At 45.4% G+C, this 17,338-nt stretch overlaps 1 protein-coding gene and 1 long non-coding RNA gene across 3 annotated transcripts in view; one reads left to right on the top strand and one right to left on the bottom strand.

Annotated features, from left to right (window-relative positions):
* Positions 1-399: 399 nt before the first annotated feature.
* The window catches only part of tg (thyroglobulin), a 24,274-nt gene continuing 7,335 nt past the window's right edge, over positions 400-17,338 (bottom strand). Inside the window, exons 16-48 of one of the 2 annotated variants that reach the window (XM_061982970.1) lie at positions 16,624-16,735; positions 16,382-16,543; positions 14,254-14,445; positions 14,030-14,157; positions 13,818-13,968; positions 13,612-13,749; positions 13,213-13,356; positions 12,959-13,123; positions 12,782-12,886; positions 12,603-12,706; positions 12,354-12,459; positions 12,107-12,286; positions 11,850-12,020; positions 11,691-11,774; positions 11,569-11,628; positions 11,350-11,487; positions 11,098-11,274; positions 10,873-10,987; positions 10,706-10,773; positions 10,480-10,626; positions 10,236-10,298; positions 4,614-4,748; positions 4,362-4,544; positions 4,094-4,298; positions 3,941-4,019; positions 3,720-3,870; positions 3,456-3,646; positions 1,630-1,806; positions 1,424-1,561; positions 1,162-1,349; positions 1,000-1,104; positions 792-932; positions 400-726 (exon numbers count right to left, since the gene is read on the bottom strand). In XM_061982970.1, the coding sequence (XP_061838954.1) occupies positions 483-726; positions 792-932; positions 1,000-1,104; positions 1,162-1,349; positions 1,424-1,561; positions 1,630-1,806; positions 3,456-3,646; positions 3,720-3,870; positions 3,941-4,019; positions 4,094-4,298; positions 4,362-4,544; positions 4,614-4,748; positions 10,236-10,298; positions 10,480-10,626; positions 10,706-10,773; positions 10,873-10,987; positions 11,098-11,274; positions 11,350-11,487; positions 11,569-11,628; positions 11,691-11,774; positions 11,850-12,020; positions 12,107-12,286; positions 12,354-12,459; positions 12,603-12,706; positions 12,782-12,886; positions 12,959-13,123; positions 13,213-13,356; positions 13,612-13,749; positions 13,818-13,968; positions 14,030-14,157; positions 14,254-14,445; positions 16,382-16,543; positions 16,624-16,735 (4,647 nt within the window). In that variant the 3' untranslated portion in view covers positions 400-482. The remainder of the gene's footprint in view (positions 727-791; positions 933-999; positions 1,105-1,161; positions 1,350-1,423; positions 1,562-1,629; positions 1,807-3,455; positions 3,647-3,719; positions 3,871-3,940; positions 4,020-4,093; positions 4,299-4,361; positions 4,545-4,613; positions 4,749-10,235; positions 10,299-10,479; positions 10,627-10,705; positions 10,774-10,872; positions 10,988-11,097; positions 11,275-11,349; positions 11,488-11,568; positions 11,629-11,690; positions 11,775-11,849; positions 12,021-12,106; positions 12,287-12,353; positions 12,460-12,602; positions 12,707-12,781; positions 12,887-12,958; positions 13,124-13,212; positions 13,357-13,611; positions 13,750-13,817; positions 13,969-14,029; positions 14,158-14,253; positions 14,446-16,381; positions 16,544-16,623; positions 16,736-17,338) is intronic. The other variant, XM_061982971.1, reaches the window with a different exon arrangement.
* The window catches only part of LOC133621112 (uncharacterized), a 24,904-nt gene continuing 14,476 nt past the window's right edge, over positions 6,911-17,338 (top strand). Inside the window, exon 1 of the long non-coding RNA XR_009817607.2 lies at positions 6,911-7,045. This is a non-coding gene — a long non-coding RNA (uncharacterized lncRNA). The remainder of the gene's footprint in view (positions 7,046-17,338) is intronic.

Below are 17,338 nucleotides of genomic sequence, written 5' to 3'. Positions count from 1 at the left end.
ATATTCTCCCAATTGTTGTTTATCAAATCAAATCAAATGAACTTTATTTAGTGTGGTTTCACTATATGGCACATGTTTATGACAGTGTTGGCGTTGTTCATACGGCCACCTTTAGTGTGACATGTATGACTGTTAACTAAGTAAGGCCTTCATTCACTTCTGAGTAGTGTTTATGAAATTAAGATAGTAGATTAGGTTAACGATAACGACGTGTGGGGACCGGTACTTTATAGAGGTGGTATAGTACCGAATATGATTCATTAGTATTGCATACCATATAATCCTACACAGTGGACACAGTTTGTGTGTTCAGTGTCACACACACACACACACACACACACACACACACACACACACACACACACACACACACACACACACACACACACAATGCCGATGTCAGCAGTTTGATTGTTTTATTGATGATTGAATGAAGACAAAAGTGTTGATTTGCAATGTCCCAAAATGATGATGTCATCGCTTCAGCTGTAGGAATCTTGGCTGGGCGGCGCAGCCAACGGGAGCTCCTGCATCAAAGTAGGCTCCGCCCCTGACGTGAGCAGCTCCGCCAGGTTGTTCCAGAAGGAGCAGCTTCTCTCGCGCAGGCCCCGCCGCTGACGGAGGGCAGGGCTTAGCTCCAAGTAGGCGGGCGGAGCTGCAGAGAACCCGACGGGACGCCAGCGGGGCAGAACCGAGGTCGGCCAAAGCGGTGACGGGTTCGGGTTCCTGCGAGCCAAAAGGTCATGAGATTTTGCCACCTGGTTACGGTTGCTATGCCTGCGTGGCCTCACCCGGTTTTGACGAAGCTGGACACGTAGCTGATGGCGGCCAGCGAGAGGCGGCGCTCGACCAGGGTGAAGCGCTGCCGGTTGATTGGCCGGTGAAGAGCCCCGAACACCAACTGAACGTCCAACGGGACATGAGCATTGGCCCTGCGAGCAGGAAGTGAAACGTCAGGTCAGGAAGCGACCGCAGCATAGGACAGGAAGCGGCGGGCACCTGGTGCACGGGCCGGCGGCGGGCTGATGATACAGGAAGACGTTGGCGTTGCTGTTGGCGAAGTGTCTCGCCATGCGCAGCGTGGGACAGACGATGAAGAGGTCTCTGCGGGACACACAAGTCAGCGCCACGCCAAAATAACGACAACATTTAACCTCGGACCTTGTGGCGTTGTCCAGCGCTCGGGAGAACAGGTTGTAGCCGGCAGGGGCGGAGCTGTGGTCGAGCGAATAGAACCAGGCCGCCGCCCCTTTCAGCAGCTCGTTCTCCTTGGCTCCGCCCAGCGAGCGGCTCAGCGCCTCGTAGAACAGCGTTTTCCCGTCAGCGCGACCCTGCAGCGCCTCAAAGTCCTGTGCTCGCACGGTTGAAAAACCAAATGACAAAAGTTGCAAACTTCCACGCTCTCATGCCGGTGACCTCACACCTTTATCCTTTGCACTCGGCTGATCAGGCCGTCATGTTCCGATGTCCCAAGCAGCAGGTCCACTCTGTGGAGAGACGGCGGGGGAGCGGTGTGACGGGTCGGCGACCAAGACCGGAAGGGTCCGCCGGTGGCCAGCAGCTGCAACACGAGAAGCTGCGTGAAGAACGCAAACGCAGGCGACCGCTCAAGGTGTGGCGTGCGTCTACCTTTGTCTGGGCGGCGTTGAGCACGTGCACAGGGGTTTCTCTGAGACACGCCACCATTCCGCCATCGCTGCCGGTGAGGTCAGAGGTCACGCAGTTCACCTCTTTGGCCAGACGGAGCGCCTGCTGTCTGGCGGCGGACGGCGTTTGGACAAATGATGGAGAAAAGATCGACCCGCCCTGCACAAACGTTGTCATGTGACATTAACCGCAAAACTAACCCGAACCTAAACTTAATCTTGTTATAAACTAAGTAGAACTGATACCCACCAAATCAAATTGTAACCTAACCCTAAACCAAACCTAACCTAAACCTTAAACGAATTCAAACCTAAACCTAACCTAATCATAACCTTGACATAAAACACACTCAACCCTAACCTAATAATAATCTAACCCATAACAACCTGAACAAACCCTAACCAAGTTCTAACCTAACCCTAAACCAAACCTTACCTAAACCATAACCAAATTCTAACCTAAATCTAACATGTTTATAACTTCAAACTAACCCATACTCAACTCTAACCTAATCATAATCTAACCCATAACCTCCTAACCAAATCCTAACCTAACCCTAAACCAAACCTTACCTACACCCTAACTGTATTCAAACCTAAACCTAACATAATCATGACCTAGACATAACGGTCTAACCAAGCCCTAAACCTAACCCAAACTAAATCCTAACCTAATCATGATGTAACTCATAACCGCTTAACCAAAGCCTAACCTAACCCTGAAACCAAACCTTACCTAAACCCTAACCAAATTCTAATCTGAAGTTAACATAATCATAACCTAAACATTACCCAAAGTCAACCCTAACCTAATCATAATCCAACCCATAACCACCTGAACAAACCCTAAACCTAACCAAATCCTAACCTTACCCTAAACCAAACCAAACTTTACCTAAACCCTAACCAAATTCTAACCTAAACCTAACATATTTATAACCTAAAACTAACCCAAACTCAACCCTAACCTAATAATAATCCAACCCATAACCGCCTAACTAAATCCTAACCTAACCCTAAACCAAACCTTACCTAAACCCTAACCAAATTCTAACCTAAAGTTAACATAATCATAACTTAAACAAACCCCAAAGTCAACCCTAACCTAATCATAATCCAACCCATAACCGCCTAACTAAATCCTAACCTAACCCTAAACCAAACCTTACCTACACTTTAACTGTATTCAAACCTAAACCTAACAATCATGACCTAGACATAACCGTCTAACCAAGCCCTAAACCTAACCCAAACTAAATCCTAACCTAATCATGATCCAACCCATAACCGCCAAACCAAATCAATCAATCAATCAATCAATCAATCAATCAATGTTTATTTATATAGCCCTAAATCACAAGTGTCTCAAAGGGCTGCACAAGCCACAACGACATCCTCGGTACAGAGCCCACATAAGAGCAAGGAAAAACTCACCCCAAATCCTAACCTAACCCTAAACCAAACCTTACCTACACCCTAAATGGATTCAAACCTAAACCTAAAGTAATAATGACTTATACATAACCATCTAACCAAGCCCTAAACCTAAACCTGATCCAAACTTAACCCTAACCTAACCTAACCTAACCCTGAAACCAAACCTTACCTAAACACTAACCAAATTCTAACCTAAAAGTATCATAATCATAACCTAAACATAACTCACTCAACCCTAACCTAATCATAATCCAACCCATAACCGCCTAACCAAATCCTAACCCTAACCCAACTCTAGCCTAACCCTAACCCAACATACCCACCCATAACCTAAACATAGACCAACCTAACCCTAACCAAAACCTAACCCACCATGAGCAGCATTCGCTGAAAGAGACACGTCGACGACAGCAGGTGATGGCTGATGATGTCGGCGCCTCCACGCTCTGCCCCCACAGTCACGCTGCTATTGTCTCCGCCCACCAAATGAATGTGAGCGTTAACCCAGTCAAGCACCGCCTCTTGGTCGGACAGACCGTAGTTGCCACGGAGACCCGATGAACCTGAGGTCACATGTGCGTCACTGAGTACGTTACTGGTGTGTGGGTGTGTGTGAGTGTGTGTGTGTGTGTCTACCTGTGCTCAGGAATCCAAGTGCAGCTGTTCTGTAGCTGGCTGTTACCACAATGATATTCCCTGCAGCAGCCAGGGTGGAGCCATCCAAGATTCCTCCAGTCTGATTGGTCGAGGGGTTGAAGAAGAACAGGAGCACCGGGACACGACCCCTCTGAAACACACGCACACACACACCAATGTTATTCCTCTAAAATGTGTGTGTGTGTATGCTGTGACATCACCATAGCAACAGGGCGGAAGATGTTGAGGAAGAGACAGTCCTCGCTGGTGTCCAGGACACCTGGTTGGACGCAGGGGGACCTGAAGAACACGCACAGATCTTCCCTGTCAATAGAAAGCTCCGCCCCCAGCTGGTCGGCCATCCGCCCGCTTACCGCAATTTGGTGGCGTCCCAGGTTCCCGTCCAATCAGGTGGCTGCGCATCTTTAAAGCGTAGCGCTCCAATTGGCGGACTGGCGTACGGGACTCCGAGGAACTGAACCACCGTCTTCCTGTGTGGCCCAAGCGACGTTTCCACGGCGACACCCTGCAGGGTGCCGTGACCCGGGATGGCCACGGTGGTAAGTGGGGTCGACGACGCTGGGGAGGAAACCACCAGGTGAGCCCCGTCGGCTGAGATGCCGAGACTTGGGATTGGCTCACCTTTCCTCAAGTACACCTCGGGGGCGGGCTCTCTGATCACCAGACGGCAGGAGGCGGCGAGGCTTGCTGAGTCAGGGGCGGAGCTTAACCCGCACACTGTTGTATCGGGATAGAGGACGCAGCGAGTGGCGGACTCCTCCTCGGCGACGGACACAGCGGTGCAGGACTCCGCCTCCTGGCAGGCTGAAACAGGAAGCCGTCGACACGATCATATGGAAGCAATGATGTCATGTCATGTGACATGTATGTTACCATGGAGACACCAGTCTCTGGTCTGGATCGGGTCTGTGGCGATGTCGCGGCTGATGTGGATAACCTCATAGGAAGAAAGCGACGCGTCGAGCAGAACTGCTGAGTCAGCAAGGAGACTCCACTGGTCCATGGACACTGAAACACATCAGCAGAACTTAGAACTCAGTAGAACTTAAAACTTAGTAGAACGTGGCAGGGTTTAGGGTTTAGTAAATCTCAGAAAAACGTAGTAGAACTCAGTAGAACACAGAACTCAGTAAAACTCAGTAGAACTCAATAGAACCTAAAACTCAGTAGAACCTAGTAGAATTCAGCAGAATTTAGTATTTAGTAGAACTCAGAAAAACTTAGTAGAACACAGTAAAAAATGTATAACAAACATTTTTAAGAAAGATTTGAAAATATATATCTTGACAGTAAAGTTCCCTGAGGTATTTTAAAGTAGAACTCAGTTGAACGCAGTAATACCTAGAACTCTGTAGAACTTAAAACTTAGTAGAACCCAGTAGACCTAAGTAGAACTCAGTAAAACCTAGACCTCTGTAGAACTGAAAACTTAGTAGAACTCCGTAGACCTTAGTAGAACTCAGTAAAACTCAGTAGAACTTAGTACATAGTAGAACTTACTAGAACGCAGTAGAACTTAGTAGAACTCAGTAAAACGTAGTAGAACTCCGTAGAACTTAAAACTTAGTAAAACGTAGCAGGGTTTAGTATTTAGTACAACTCAGTAGACCTTAGTAGAACTCAGTAAGACTCAGTGAAACTTAGAACTTAATAGAATTTAGCAAAACGTAGTAGAACTCAGTAGAACTTAGAACATAGTAGACCTTATTAGAACTCAGGAGAACTTAGTAGACCTTAGTAGAACTCAGCAAAACCTAGTAGAACTCAGTAGAACTTACAACGTAGTAGAAGTTACTAGCACTTAGTAGCTTGGAACTCAGTCAAACTTAGTAGAACTCAGCAAGACTTAGGACTTTGTAGAAATCAGTAAAACCTGGTAAAACTCGGTAGAACTTAGTAGAACCCAGCAGATTTTAGAACTTGGTAGGGCGTTGTAGTACTTACAAGTACTCAGTTCAACTTAGTAGAACTCGTAGACTAGAGTAGAACTCAGTAAAACTCAGTAGAACTTAGGACTGAGTAGAACTCAGCAAAACTTAGTAGAATTCAGTAGAACTTAGTAGAACCGAGCAGATTTTAAAACTTGGTATGACGTAGTAGAGCTCTGTAGAACTCAGTAAAACTCAGTGGAACTCAGTATAACTTAGAACATAGTAGAACTCACTACAACTGTGTGTGTGACACCATCATTGGTACTTTAACTTTAACTTAGTAGAACTCTGCAAAACGTAGTAGAACTTAGAACGTAGTAGACCTTACTTGAACTTAGTAGAACTCAGTGGAGCTTGGTACTTTGTCAAACTTAGTAGAACTCAGCAAGGCTTAGAACTTATTAGAAATCAGTGAAACCTAGTAAAACTCAGTAGAACTTAGTAGATCCCAGTAGATTTTAGAACTTGGTAGGACAGAGTACAACTCTGTAGAACTGACAATAACTCAGCGGAACTTGGTAGACCTCAGTGCAGCTTAGAACTTAGTAGAACTCAGTAGATTTTAGAACTTGGTAGGACATAGTAGAACACAGTAGACCTCAGTAGAACTCAGCATGCCAGAACAAAGTATGGGCCAACCTGTGGCAACGTTCTGTTTAGTCACCTTTCAAGCTGTCCCAAAGCGAAGCACATGGCGAGGAAAAAACTGCATTTTTTTCATTTGATGCAATACATTGAAACAAAGTATTCCTGTTCATTCTCTAATTGTTAATAACTTGAATTAGATATGTCTGCCATGTTCAGAAGCACACAAATTATGCCTTCAAATAAATGCCCTTCCCCCTCATATCAAAATGTTTGAAGTTGAGAAAGTAAATTTTTCATTATACCCACAAAAGTTGACAAAATTAACCGCATTAGCGGAGAAATCCACTGAAAAGGGGACTCGTATGACGTCATCTTCCCTATTTTCTGTCCATCACCTGTCAGGTTCCGCTGGTGCGCGCGCACACCCCTCCCCTCACTAAACCAGAGTTGACGAATTAAAAGCGAGACTGAAAGTTGTCAGACACAACATCCAATCATATTTAATATCGTCACTTAAATGGGCGGGACAAATTCGGAATATATCCAATCACAGTTCTTGAATAGCGTACAATCAGACAGAGGGTGGAGTTAGCGAGGACGGTGGGCCAATCAGATGCTTTTCTTTCTGAGATAAGGAAGTTCAAGATGAACGCCAAAACTAAAAGTGAACGTGTTTCATATTATGTGAACACCTGGAATAAAGTCATTAGGACACTTTTTTTTATACACTTTATGTTTTATGATGTCTCCAGCAGGCTCGCCATCGATCGTGACATCGACACAACTGTAAGTTAAAGCTGTGTGTGTTTCCTACTTAAAAGTGTTCTGTCCAAATTAGCTGTGTAGTTCTGTTTAAACGCTGATGAAAACGAATATGTAAGCTGACGTTATTTACGTCAATGTGGACTTGCAAGAGCACACAGTAAAATTAATATAATGTAAAAGTTCCCTTAAAACATAACTTGAAGACACAAAACGTTACTATGTCTAAAGCAAACTCATTTTAGATCTGGGGCCTCATGGCAAAAAAATCTACTTCCAAGTGGGCCGGACTGGTAAAATCACGGCACGATAACTTAAAAATAAAGACAACTTCAGATTGTTTTCTTTGTTTAAAAATAGAACAAGCACATGCTGAAATTGTACAAATCATAATGTTGTTGATTTTTCTACACTTACATGATGCAGTTAATAGTATTATATCTTTATTTGTCGTTATTTATATTTTCTAAATAAATTATGTGATAATGTTCATCAATCAACCCATTGGTGTTCATTTTCAATCTATCAAGATAAAAAAGTTATCAAAATCAAATTACAGTATGTTGTTTATGTAGTTTGATCATTTTCCTTGACTGATGTACTAACATAATGTGGTTTATTTTGTACATATGTAGCATCATCTACAGCAGATCTGGGCAAATTAAGGCCCATTAACCTTTTCATTCTGGCCCGCCAGACATTCCCAAATAGTTTTTTAGATCTTTAAGATGGAAAGTGTAGCTGCCATTATGATGTGCAGTGATGTTTTCAAATGACCGTAAATCTTGAACTATACAAAGTATTTCAATGGTTGGAATCTTTTGCATGATATACTAGTTACTATGGTTATCTAATTAGTTACTATGGTAATACACTAGTTACTATGGTAATATACTAGTTACTATGGTAATCTAAGTCACAGCAGCTCAGATGAGGCACCAAGCAGTGTGGGTGGGGAGCGTTTCCACAGAGTGTTCATATTTTGCTTTGTTTGTTGCATTTTTGTTGCGTTTCACTTGATTGTAAAATATGTGGATGGAGACGGGGTGTGACGTTGTCAATATTCAGTGTTTTATCCTCCATAGTTCATATTGTAACATTCTTTATTTTCATGTACATTCTGGGTGTCTCATTCAGTAAAAAAAAATTAAATTCCATTCCGTTTTTAGCTTTCAATCGGACATTATTGTGAGTTTTTGTATTAGTGTTCGCAAAAATAGATATATCGGCCCCCAAACACATTTATTTCTCGAAATTTGGCCCCCTGAGTCAAAATAATTGCCCAGGCCTGATCTACAAAGATACAAAGAATTGCTATTGCGACATCCAGTGGACACATTTAGAACAGCTGTTTCTTTCATTCAAAAAGTTCAGGTTAATTTTTATACTTAGCAAACTCATCCCGTGGGCCGGATAAAACCTGTTTCGCGGGCCTGATCCGGCCCTCGGTCCGTACGTTTGACACCCCTGGTCTAAAGTGTGGGCGGTGCTGTTAAGTTTCTCGGTCTACATTAGTGGAGAATACAGACAATTTGAGGCATGATGCAGCTAGCAACTAGTTTGAGAAGAATGTTTTTATGTTATTCATAAGACTATTGTACTTTTCAGTTTTGTAACTATTGACTATTGTGTGCGAAGTCCTACTGAAGGTTAAATTCAGTTTAGGAATTGGGCCATTAAATCAGGATACAAGTTGTGATGGTTGGTAAAATGTTTAGCTTAGTCTTCAGGTGGGACACCCAAGTTGTACAGGTGGTGATTATGAGTCATTCTTCGTCTAAATGGGAATATATGAACATCCTAGCAGTCCGCATCCTATAGACCGCAGACCTTGTACAGTAAGTTATGTTTTATTATTAAATTAATGCGCCGTGTAGGCGTAAAATGATCAAAATGATAACTGTTATTATACATGTGCCCGTTACTATAGTCCATATATACTTACCTCATGTATATAAAACCGCAATGAAGGTGTTTGGATATTTTTAAAGGGCTTTATAAGCAAAATTGAGTGACTCACATAGGCTCCATTGTAAGCAGACTTTTGATTTGTTTAATATGTAGAATGCATTAAAAAAATATCATCCATCGTCATGTCTCTCGTAATAATTGTGAACGATAGGCAAAATCCCCAAAAAGTTCCCCTTTAACGGGCTGATTAAAACAAATTAAATTGATGTGTTTTGGTGTCCTTTTAGTATTTTATTTTTAATGACGTTCATTTATTTCATATAGAATATATATATTCTTGAAGTATGCATGTTTGCGTATTGAGCGGAGAAAGTGCAGCCTCAGCGGTAAAAAAAGGGGGAAAAAACGGCGGTGTCAATGCCGATGCACTGCACGACTGAGTGTAAAATGCCCACAAAAAGTGGTAGATGTCTCCTGCATGTTTGAAAACATAGCAACTCGCCACAGGTGCATGATAACATGAATGTGCCGTGGTGATGCCCCGTGTAGTACAAGCAAAATCCTCATTTATGTAAGGCGGTCTGCACCGTTTTTCAATTGTACATACAGTCTTAGTAAATCACACGCAACACGCCTACTAATAGTACACGCTATTTTTTTATAGATTGCACACTCTGGTTAGTGCATGGTATTTGGATCTTAGTAAATCAGACCTTTACTGTAGTTAACAACATTCCGTTTGATGCCAGAAGAGAAGAGAGCAGTCGCGCACGGTCATCACTGAAGATTGCTTGTAAGTTGCATGGCGTTGAAAAAAGACGACACTTTTTTTGTAAAAGTTAAATCATAACGCGGTCATCTTGGACTCCCAACGAGCAATGTATTTTGATACGGGTGCATGCTAACGTTAGCAGCACACCTCCAGTCTGAGGAGCTGTTAGCTGCTGCCTTCTAACTAGCGGAGTATAGCAGGTAAAGGCATCGTGCAGGTAAGTGAATTCCTTTTTACTGTCACTTTTTCATAGTTTCATTGAACCATTTTGAAAGAGCTGAAAGTTAGCAATCAGCAATATTAGTTAATATGAGTGCTAAGAGACGATTTTGTATATTTTAGTGTGTTTTGTCAGTATTGCCGTATTTTGGTTACGTTGATCTATGTTGACAGTTTGGTTTTAGTTTATAATTGTATTGTATTGTTCATTGCTGTTTACCTTTTATGATAATTCTGGGTTAAATGTTTAAAAGATTTACATCTTGACTGTAAAGTTACTTTAACTGTGATGCTAGCGAGCGTGCTACTTACCGCTTGGGAAAGTTGGCAGACGAAACGCAGGACACAACGCTGGAGACAACGTCCACTGATTCACTGAAAACACAACCACGCCAGTTTTATACACATTTTGTGTGTGTGTGTGTGTGTGTGTGTGTGTGTGTGTGTGTGTGTGTGTGTGTGTGTGTGTGTGTGTGTGTGTGTGTGTGTGTGTGTGTGTGTGTGTGTGTGTGTGTGTGTGTGTGTGTGTGCGTGCGTGCACGTGTTTGCGTGCTACCTGGTTTCTGGTACCAGCCAAAGGGTTTCGGTGTGGTCTTGACTTCAGATGGTCTACAGTCTTGTGTCCCCCAATCGGTCTGATGGTCTTCACTGCACGTTTGAATTCCGAGGCTGATTAGAGACATGCACACAACACCTGTGGCCCCTATACACGCACACGCACACACACACACACACACAAAATTGATTGGCGTGTCATATGACGTCGGATTTTGTGTGTTTACCATCTCTGATGAAACCGAAACCTCGGCAACAGGTGTCCTCATCACAACGTCGCTCACATGCCTTAAACCTGAAAACACATATTGTGTCACATGTGTGTGTCAGATGTGTGTGTGTGTGTGTGTGTGTGTGTGTGTGTGTGTGTGTGCGTCACGTGTGTGTGTGTTACCCTTCAGTCAGCAGCATGTTTTCCTTCAGGCTTACTCGACTGCGGACTGAGTAAGAGACCATTTTTTGAAAGGAAACTCTCTGGTAGAAACTCTTCACTGGTCCCGAAAGATCCACTACACACACACACACACACACACACACACACACATACACACACACACACGTGTAAACATTTGTTGTTGCTTGACTTAAATGTTAAAAGTGGAGTGTTAGTGTACGTTACCTGTCTTGCTGTAGGTGATTTTGGGCCTCCTGTCCAGTAGGAAGCGGCAGGGGCGTCTCAGGGGTGTGTCGTCGGCGCCGCACACCTGGGTGTTGGCAAACAGGATGCAGCTGTAGAAACCCGGCAAGTCGGCGTCCGTCAGATCGGCCACGGAGCACTGAGGCTCGCTGTCGCAGCCTGCGTTACACACGCGCACGCACACCGCGTGAGCTTGAAAAACAACCACTAGAGGGCACTAGTGTGAGGACGCACGTGTGAGGCACCACAGCAAAGCCTGCTGGGACGTGTGCTGGTTTTTGTTGATCCAGAAGGAGAGAACAGGAAGTTTCCTCTGAGGATCCACCTGGACGTCGTCTTCTGACAGAGAGACAAACTTCCTCTGGACTGAACCTACACACACACACACACACACACAGACCTATCATTAGTAGCAAAGGGCACCGTAGGAGGCGCGACTTTAAAGGTACAAACCGTCTAAAGGCGGGGTTAAGCCCGTGACGGGACCACAAGAAGCGGCGGTCGACCTGTCTTCTAGAAGAAATGACCTTGTCAGCATCAAGCGAAGGATGTAGAGTCAAAGGTTAACACGATACCTGTCTTCAGGTAGACGGCCTGGAAGGAGACGATGGATGTTTGGTCACCTTTCTCGTCCTTGTCCACTGGAAGATCTGACGCAGCTGAACAGCAAACGAATGTTAATTCTACTTTTTGATCATCTGACTTCTTATTGATTGATTGTACTCTCGTCTTGCCGATTGTTAGGTTTTGTCCTCCAAAGTCGAACAGGAAGCTCTGCCCCTGCTCGTCATAAATAAGCCCATCCCCGCAAGCGCAATTGGAGGGTACTTGACCTGTCACGTCCCAGTCGCCCTGCCCACACATCAGGATGGACGGCTCCCTCAGCCAACCACAGAGCAGAGAACCTGTGGAAGAAGGAGGGGGGTAAGGCTGAGCCACACAGGACTCTGCCCCAAAGGGTTCCTCGAGTCACGTCTCCGTGGCAACGTACCGCCGTTCAGGCTGTTCTGGTTCAGGATGAAGCCGCTGCAGCAAGCATCACTGCGGCAGCCCGTCTCACAAAAGCGGCGAGCGTCTGCGAGCGACGCACAGGCGAACACTTGAGTCCTGAACACGCCCGAGACTGCCTTCGCCTGTGGTAGTCTGGTGAAACTTGAAGAAGACTCCGCCCCTGAAAGACAGCTGACTGTCAAAACACGCACACATGTCCCACTCGGTGGTTGCCATGCTGTCTTTACCACTCTTCCTGATGACGAGCACATTTGAGTCCCCGCCCCTCACCCGCAGGCAGCACCTCAAACCACCAAAGACCTCCGCCTCAGGATTACCCAGAAAGCCACTGACCTGCCATAACACGCACACACACACATCTCCTTGGTAACATCATCAAAGACTGCTGTCTGTGTGTGTGTGTGTGTGTGTGTGTGTGTGTGTGTGTGTGTGTGTGTGTGTGTGTGTGTGTGTGTGTGTGCGCGCGTATGCTGTACCTTCGTGGAGGTGTTGCATTGTGTGTTCAGGGTGTGTGTACTGTATAGTTGACACTGGCGGTTGAACAGCGCCACATGGTGGCAGGAAGTGTTCACTGCACACGCTGAGGGAACCAACACCACAACACATGCAATGTGTCAGTACACATTGTTAAGGCTGTGTGTGTATGTGTGTTTACCTTCAGCACATGTTCGGAGGTCAGAGGTTATTGTTTGCAGGACTTCAGCGTCTTCAGCTCCAAAGATCACTTCTGATTTTGGAACAGCATGGAACCTTCTGAGCACTACACACACACACACAAGCACACACGTGTCACTCCAAGCCTCTTGCGCTCTGATTGGCTGTTAAATTTCACCTGAGCAGTCTTGGTCGGTGAGAGGCGTGTCACTTTTTGTCCAGTCAAGCTCCGCCCCCTCACTGTTAAAGCAGCTCCACGTGCCGGACAGGAAGTTAGGCTGTGCCGGTAGGAAGTTACCTTGGTCAGAGCAACGAAGTCCCCGCCTTTCACAGTCAGTCACACCTGCGCACGTGCACACAAACATACGCAGCGGTGAGCAAGCAGGTGTTGATGTTTGACCAGCAGGTGGCGCACTGACATGGACAACTCACATTGATTGACAGAGAAAGACCCGGCAGCTGAGGAACCTTTAGGACACTTGTTGCAGAAGTCCCGCCCCTCTGTATCCTGGTAAGTTCTCTCTGGACACAGAAGACATGCCCCTTCTGTGGAGTAACTCCCAGCAGGACAAATGACTGCGGACGGAGACAAGTGATGTCATCAAGTCGGCGCCACAAACATAGCCAGAGCCGTAGCCAGAGCATGGACAACTCGGTTTCAGAGTTGGTCGCAAACATGGCGCCGGGTAGTCACGTGAGGGGTTTTTGACTAATCAGAGAAGAGTATGGCTAAACAATCTCTTATATGATTGGTCAAAATCCCCCCTCATGACTACATGGCGCCATGTTTGGGACCAACTCTGAAACCACGTTGTAGCTAACCGGACTCACCGCAACTGTCGCCTTGGTCGCTCAGGCTGTAACCGGGGGAACAGCCCAAAGTGGGCGTGGTCTCAGAAAGCTGTCCAGGCTGCGAAGTGAAGCCAATGTGCGTCACCATCCCCTTAAAGTCCTCTTGGAGTCTACTCGCTGAAAACGACAGTCTTTTAGTGAGTTCCAGAACATTCCATGTACACGCTCTTTGGACGTGTGCTCACCAGCGTCAAGGAGGTCAGGTAGGTCTGAGGCCGGGAGGTCTGACAGCAAAGCGGTCCAGGTGACCGTCACCATCAACATGTCCTTGCCGACGCAATGCATACGAACCGACGAGTCGTCACACAGCAACACTTGGAGTCCCAACGCTGGCAGCTACACACCCACAAATTTGAGCATGTGTGCGTGTATGTGTGTGTGTGGGTGTGTGTTTTACCTGAGCAGTGCAGAGCCCCCTGCTGGTCATATGTTTGAAGAGCAGGGAGCGCAACGTCTGCAGCTCTGAGCAGGACGTTCTCATCGTCCACTTCTCTGACATGGACACACTCTGTGCGGGCTGACTGACTGAACACACAGACACACATTCACACACTGAGGACTACCCAACTGCGTGACCAGTAAAGATATTATGGAACATGGGTCTGTGTTTAGTGGTCGTACTCTGGCAGGCTCCAGGCAGAGGTTTATTGGCTCCCTCCCAGCGGCGGACAGTCATGTCACACGTGAAGTTTTGGACAGGAAGTGAGTTCTGGTAACCACTAAGACAGACGAGATTGCATATTTGACGGCCATCTTGGGTGGGGCGGCAAACCAGAGTGCCGTGCGTGACATCGGAGTCGGTACAGGCGGGACCTGGACACCAGCAGAGGAGAGGACGCCTAGTTAGCACAGTAGCTTGTGTTGGTTGTGTGAAACTATTTCGATGCCACTTAACTGATTCAAACATTCCAAAATGTTCAGGTGCCTCATGTATTAAGCGTGCATGTGCACAAATAGTAAGAAAGTACGTAAGTACAAAATATAGGTGAATTTGAAAAAAAATATGAAAACAACAGGGGCTACATCATAAAAAGGATAACAAAAGTAAAAAATCCATTAACCAAAAGATTTTCTGTAAAACAAAGTCTTTAAATGTTTTTTAAAAGAGTCTACTCAGTCAAGTTCCTGCAGGGACTGGTGCAAGTCATTCCAGAGTTTGGGGGATACAGCCTGGATTGCCAGGTCTCCTTTGGTTTTAAAATGAGTTTTAGGGAGCTTTAGGAGACCCTGGCCTGAAAACCGAATGCTGCGCCCTGAAAACCGAAAGCTGCGCCCTGAAGTGTAGGGGCGCAACAAATCAGCGATATACTGAGGGGCCTTACCTTGCAACGCACGGAAAGTCCGAACTAAAATCTTAAACTATGCAAAACCTCACTGGAAGCCAATGAAGACTGGGTGCACCGGTCAAAAGTCTGGCAGCCGCATTGTGTACAGTCTGAAGTCTCTTTACAGTTGACTTGTTGAAACAAGTGAAAACAGAATTACAATAGTCAATGCGAGACGAGATGAACATGTGAATGATTATTTCGAGATCCGATTTTGACAAATTTCTCACTTTAAAGATGTGACAGTTTTGGGTCAGTAGATGACAGTGACCCTCCAAAGACATAGACTGACCAAACACAACCTCAAGGTTTCTGTGGATGGTTTCAATAGATGCACCAAGGGAGCTCTTCATCAGGGGGATCTTTTTATCGGGAGCAATGATCAGAGTTTCCGTTTCATAGAATTTAGGACATTCAAAGACCACCCGTTTTTGATACAGGATACACATTCCAAGAACTCGGTTAAAAAGTGAAACTCTGAATCATTAAAGGAGCAATACAGCCGAATATAATCTGCATAGAAATTATATGACACATTTTCAAAACTATGGATCAACCGACCAAGTCAATCAGATTTGGACTACCTCTGGATGTGACCTGAATCTGATGCGAAAAGATCAGATTTTAAGAACTTGGGAGCTTTTACACTGGCAAACAAAGTCAGATGTGTGGCAAAAAAATACGATTTGGTGTGCACTGTAAAGGCGGCCTTTGGCAAATGATGACACCTGGCTCATCAGCCGCTTTACGTTCCCTCGAACGCTCCTCCTGGAACTGAGCAGAGCTGAGGCCGCTTGTAGAGCCTGTGCCCACACATGTGCTGGAAACACTGGGGCATACTCTCAACTGGGGCATTCCAGAGAGAGCTGGTCGACTGATCAGAACAGGTTGGGAGATACAATTGGCGACATGACTAAACCTTGGGAGCCTCATACATCAAAGAGGAAAATGCCAATGACACAAGCCTCAAACTCTACTCCCACCATCGCATTGCGTAGAGCAAACGGTTTAGCGAACAGAAACCCAGCATTACCACTACCTAAGAAGTCAAAGACCTGGCGATTGAATATTCCAAATTGATATGGTGCACACCCCAATAGTGTTTCCACCCGAACAAGCTGATGTCATGGACTACTCAAATTCTACTAAAACCTGAGCTGACATTACCATCAGAGGACAATCGAGCAATGTGGAAATACAAAATCATACCAACAGATATTATTAGTTCCACCACCAAGTTCCAAGTACTCTCACAGAACCAACTAAACTTGTAAGCTGAGGTACTGCTGTAGATTAGAAGTATATATTTTGTGACACGAGTCCTGGAACTTGTCTGACCCAAAGTTTGCTTTGCCACATGACTACAACCACTGTGACGATGCCCTCTAGTGGACAACGCGTTGCCGTTGTCGTCAAACACCTACGGTCACATGACGGCGTGCGTTCTGCCAGTCGACGTTTTCGGGTCCCCACCAGTTCGTGTCCGTCTTCAGACACGCACCAGCAGGAAGTGACATCACATTGGAGCGGGACGAAGCCACCGTCGGGGTCACACTGGCGTCCCTGAAGCTCACACCAACTGGGACCTGAACGCACCGCCAACACAAACATTTTTACTGAATTGTACTACGTGTGTGTGTGAGTGTGTGTATGTGTGTGTTTGTACATGTGAGTTGTCCATCAGGGCTGAGGGTAGCGGTCTGCATTGTCTCTCCACTCAAAGGGTTCACACACCAGCCTGCAGCGCCCTCTGTCTGCAGCACTAAGAAGCGACCATCCTTAAATATAAAACCCACATTTTGTTAATAAATATCTGATCTGTGACGTGCATGTTTAGCTGTGGCCTTGTGAGGGCTCATCTTCATCGTCTCGTCCTGTTTTTTTTTTTTACTTTTTAAAAACTATTTTTAGGGCCCAAGCAGCAAAAAGCTCCGAAGGCCCTGTTGAAATTGTTTCGTTTACTATCACTCTCCAATTTCGATCGCATTTTTGAAGGCTTTAACATGCACAAAGACTCACAGATTTGAGCGAGTATGTCCAGTCTAGCAAAAAAATCTGATATTTTAAGGGTCCCCGACCCAGAATTGGCTCTCTCGCGGCAAATTTAAAATGTGAAAATTTTGCCCCTTGTCCCAGATTCACTTTTCATCACAAAAATGGCCGGTGACATCTATTATGGCAGGACGAACCTAAAAATCTCAATAACCCATTATTGAAAACAAACAGGAAATCGGCCATCTTTGTGTCCCTCAGCCATTTTTGAGCCAAAAACAGGGGTCATACCTCAGGGAACTCCTCCTATGGACTTTGGCCAAATGAGTTGCAGTTCAAATGAGAGATACTGGACAGATGGGCGATGATGAATTGCAAAGGAATTTTGC

The sequence above is a fragment of the Nerophis lumbriciformis genome, linkage group LG21, assembly GCF_033978685.3.
Source record: "Nerophis lumbriciformis linkage group LG21, RoL_Nlum_v2.1, whole genome shotgun sequence".
NCBI lineage: Eukaryota > Metazoa > Chordata > Actinopteri > Syngnathiformes > Syngnathidae > Nerophis > Nerophis lumbriciformis.
Note: the sequence above shows the minus strand (reverse complement) of the source record. Positions and strands in the feature narration are given on the sequence as shown.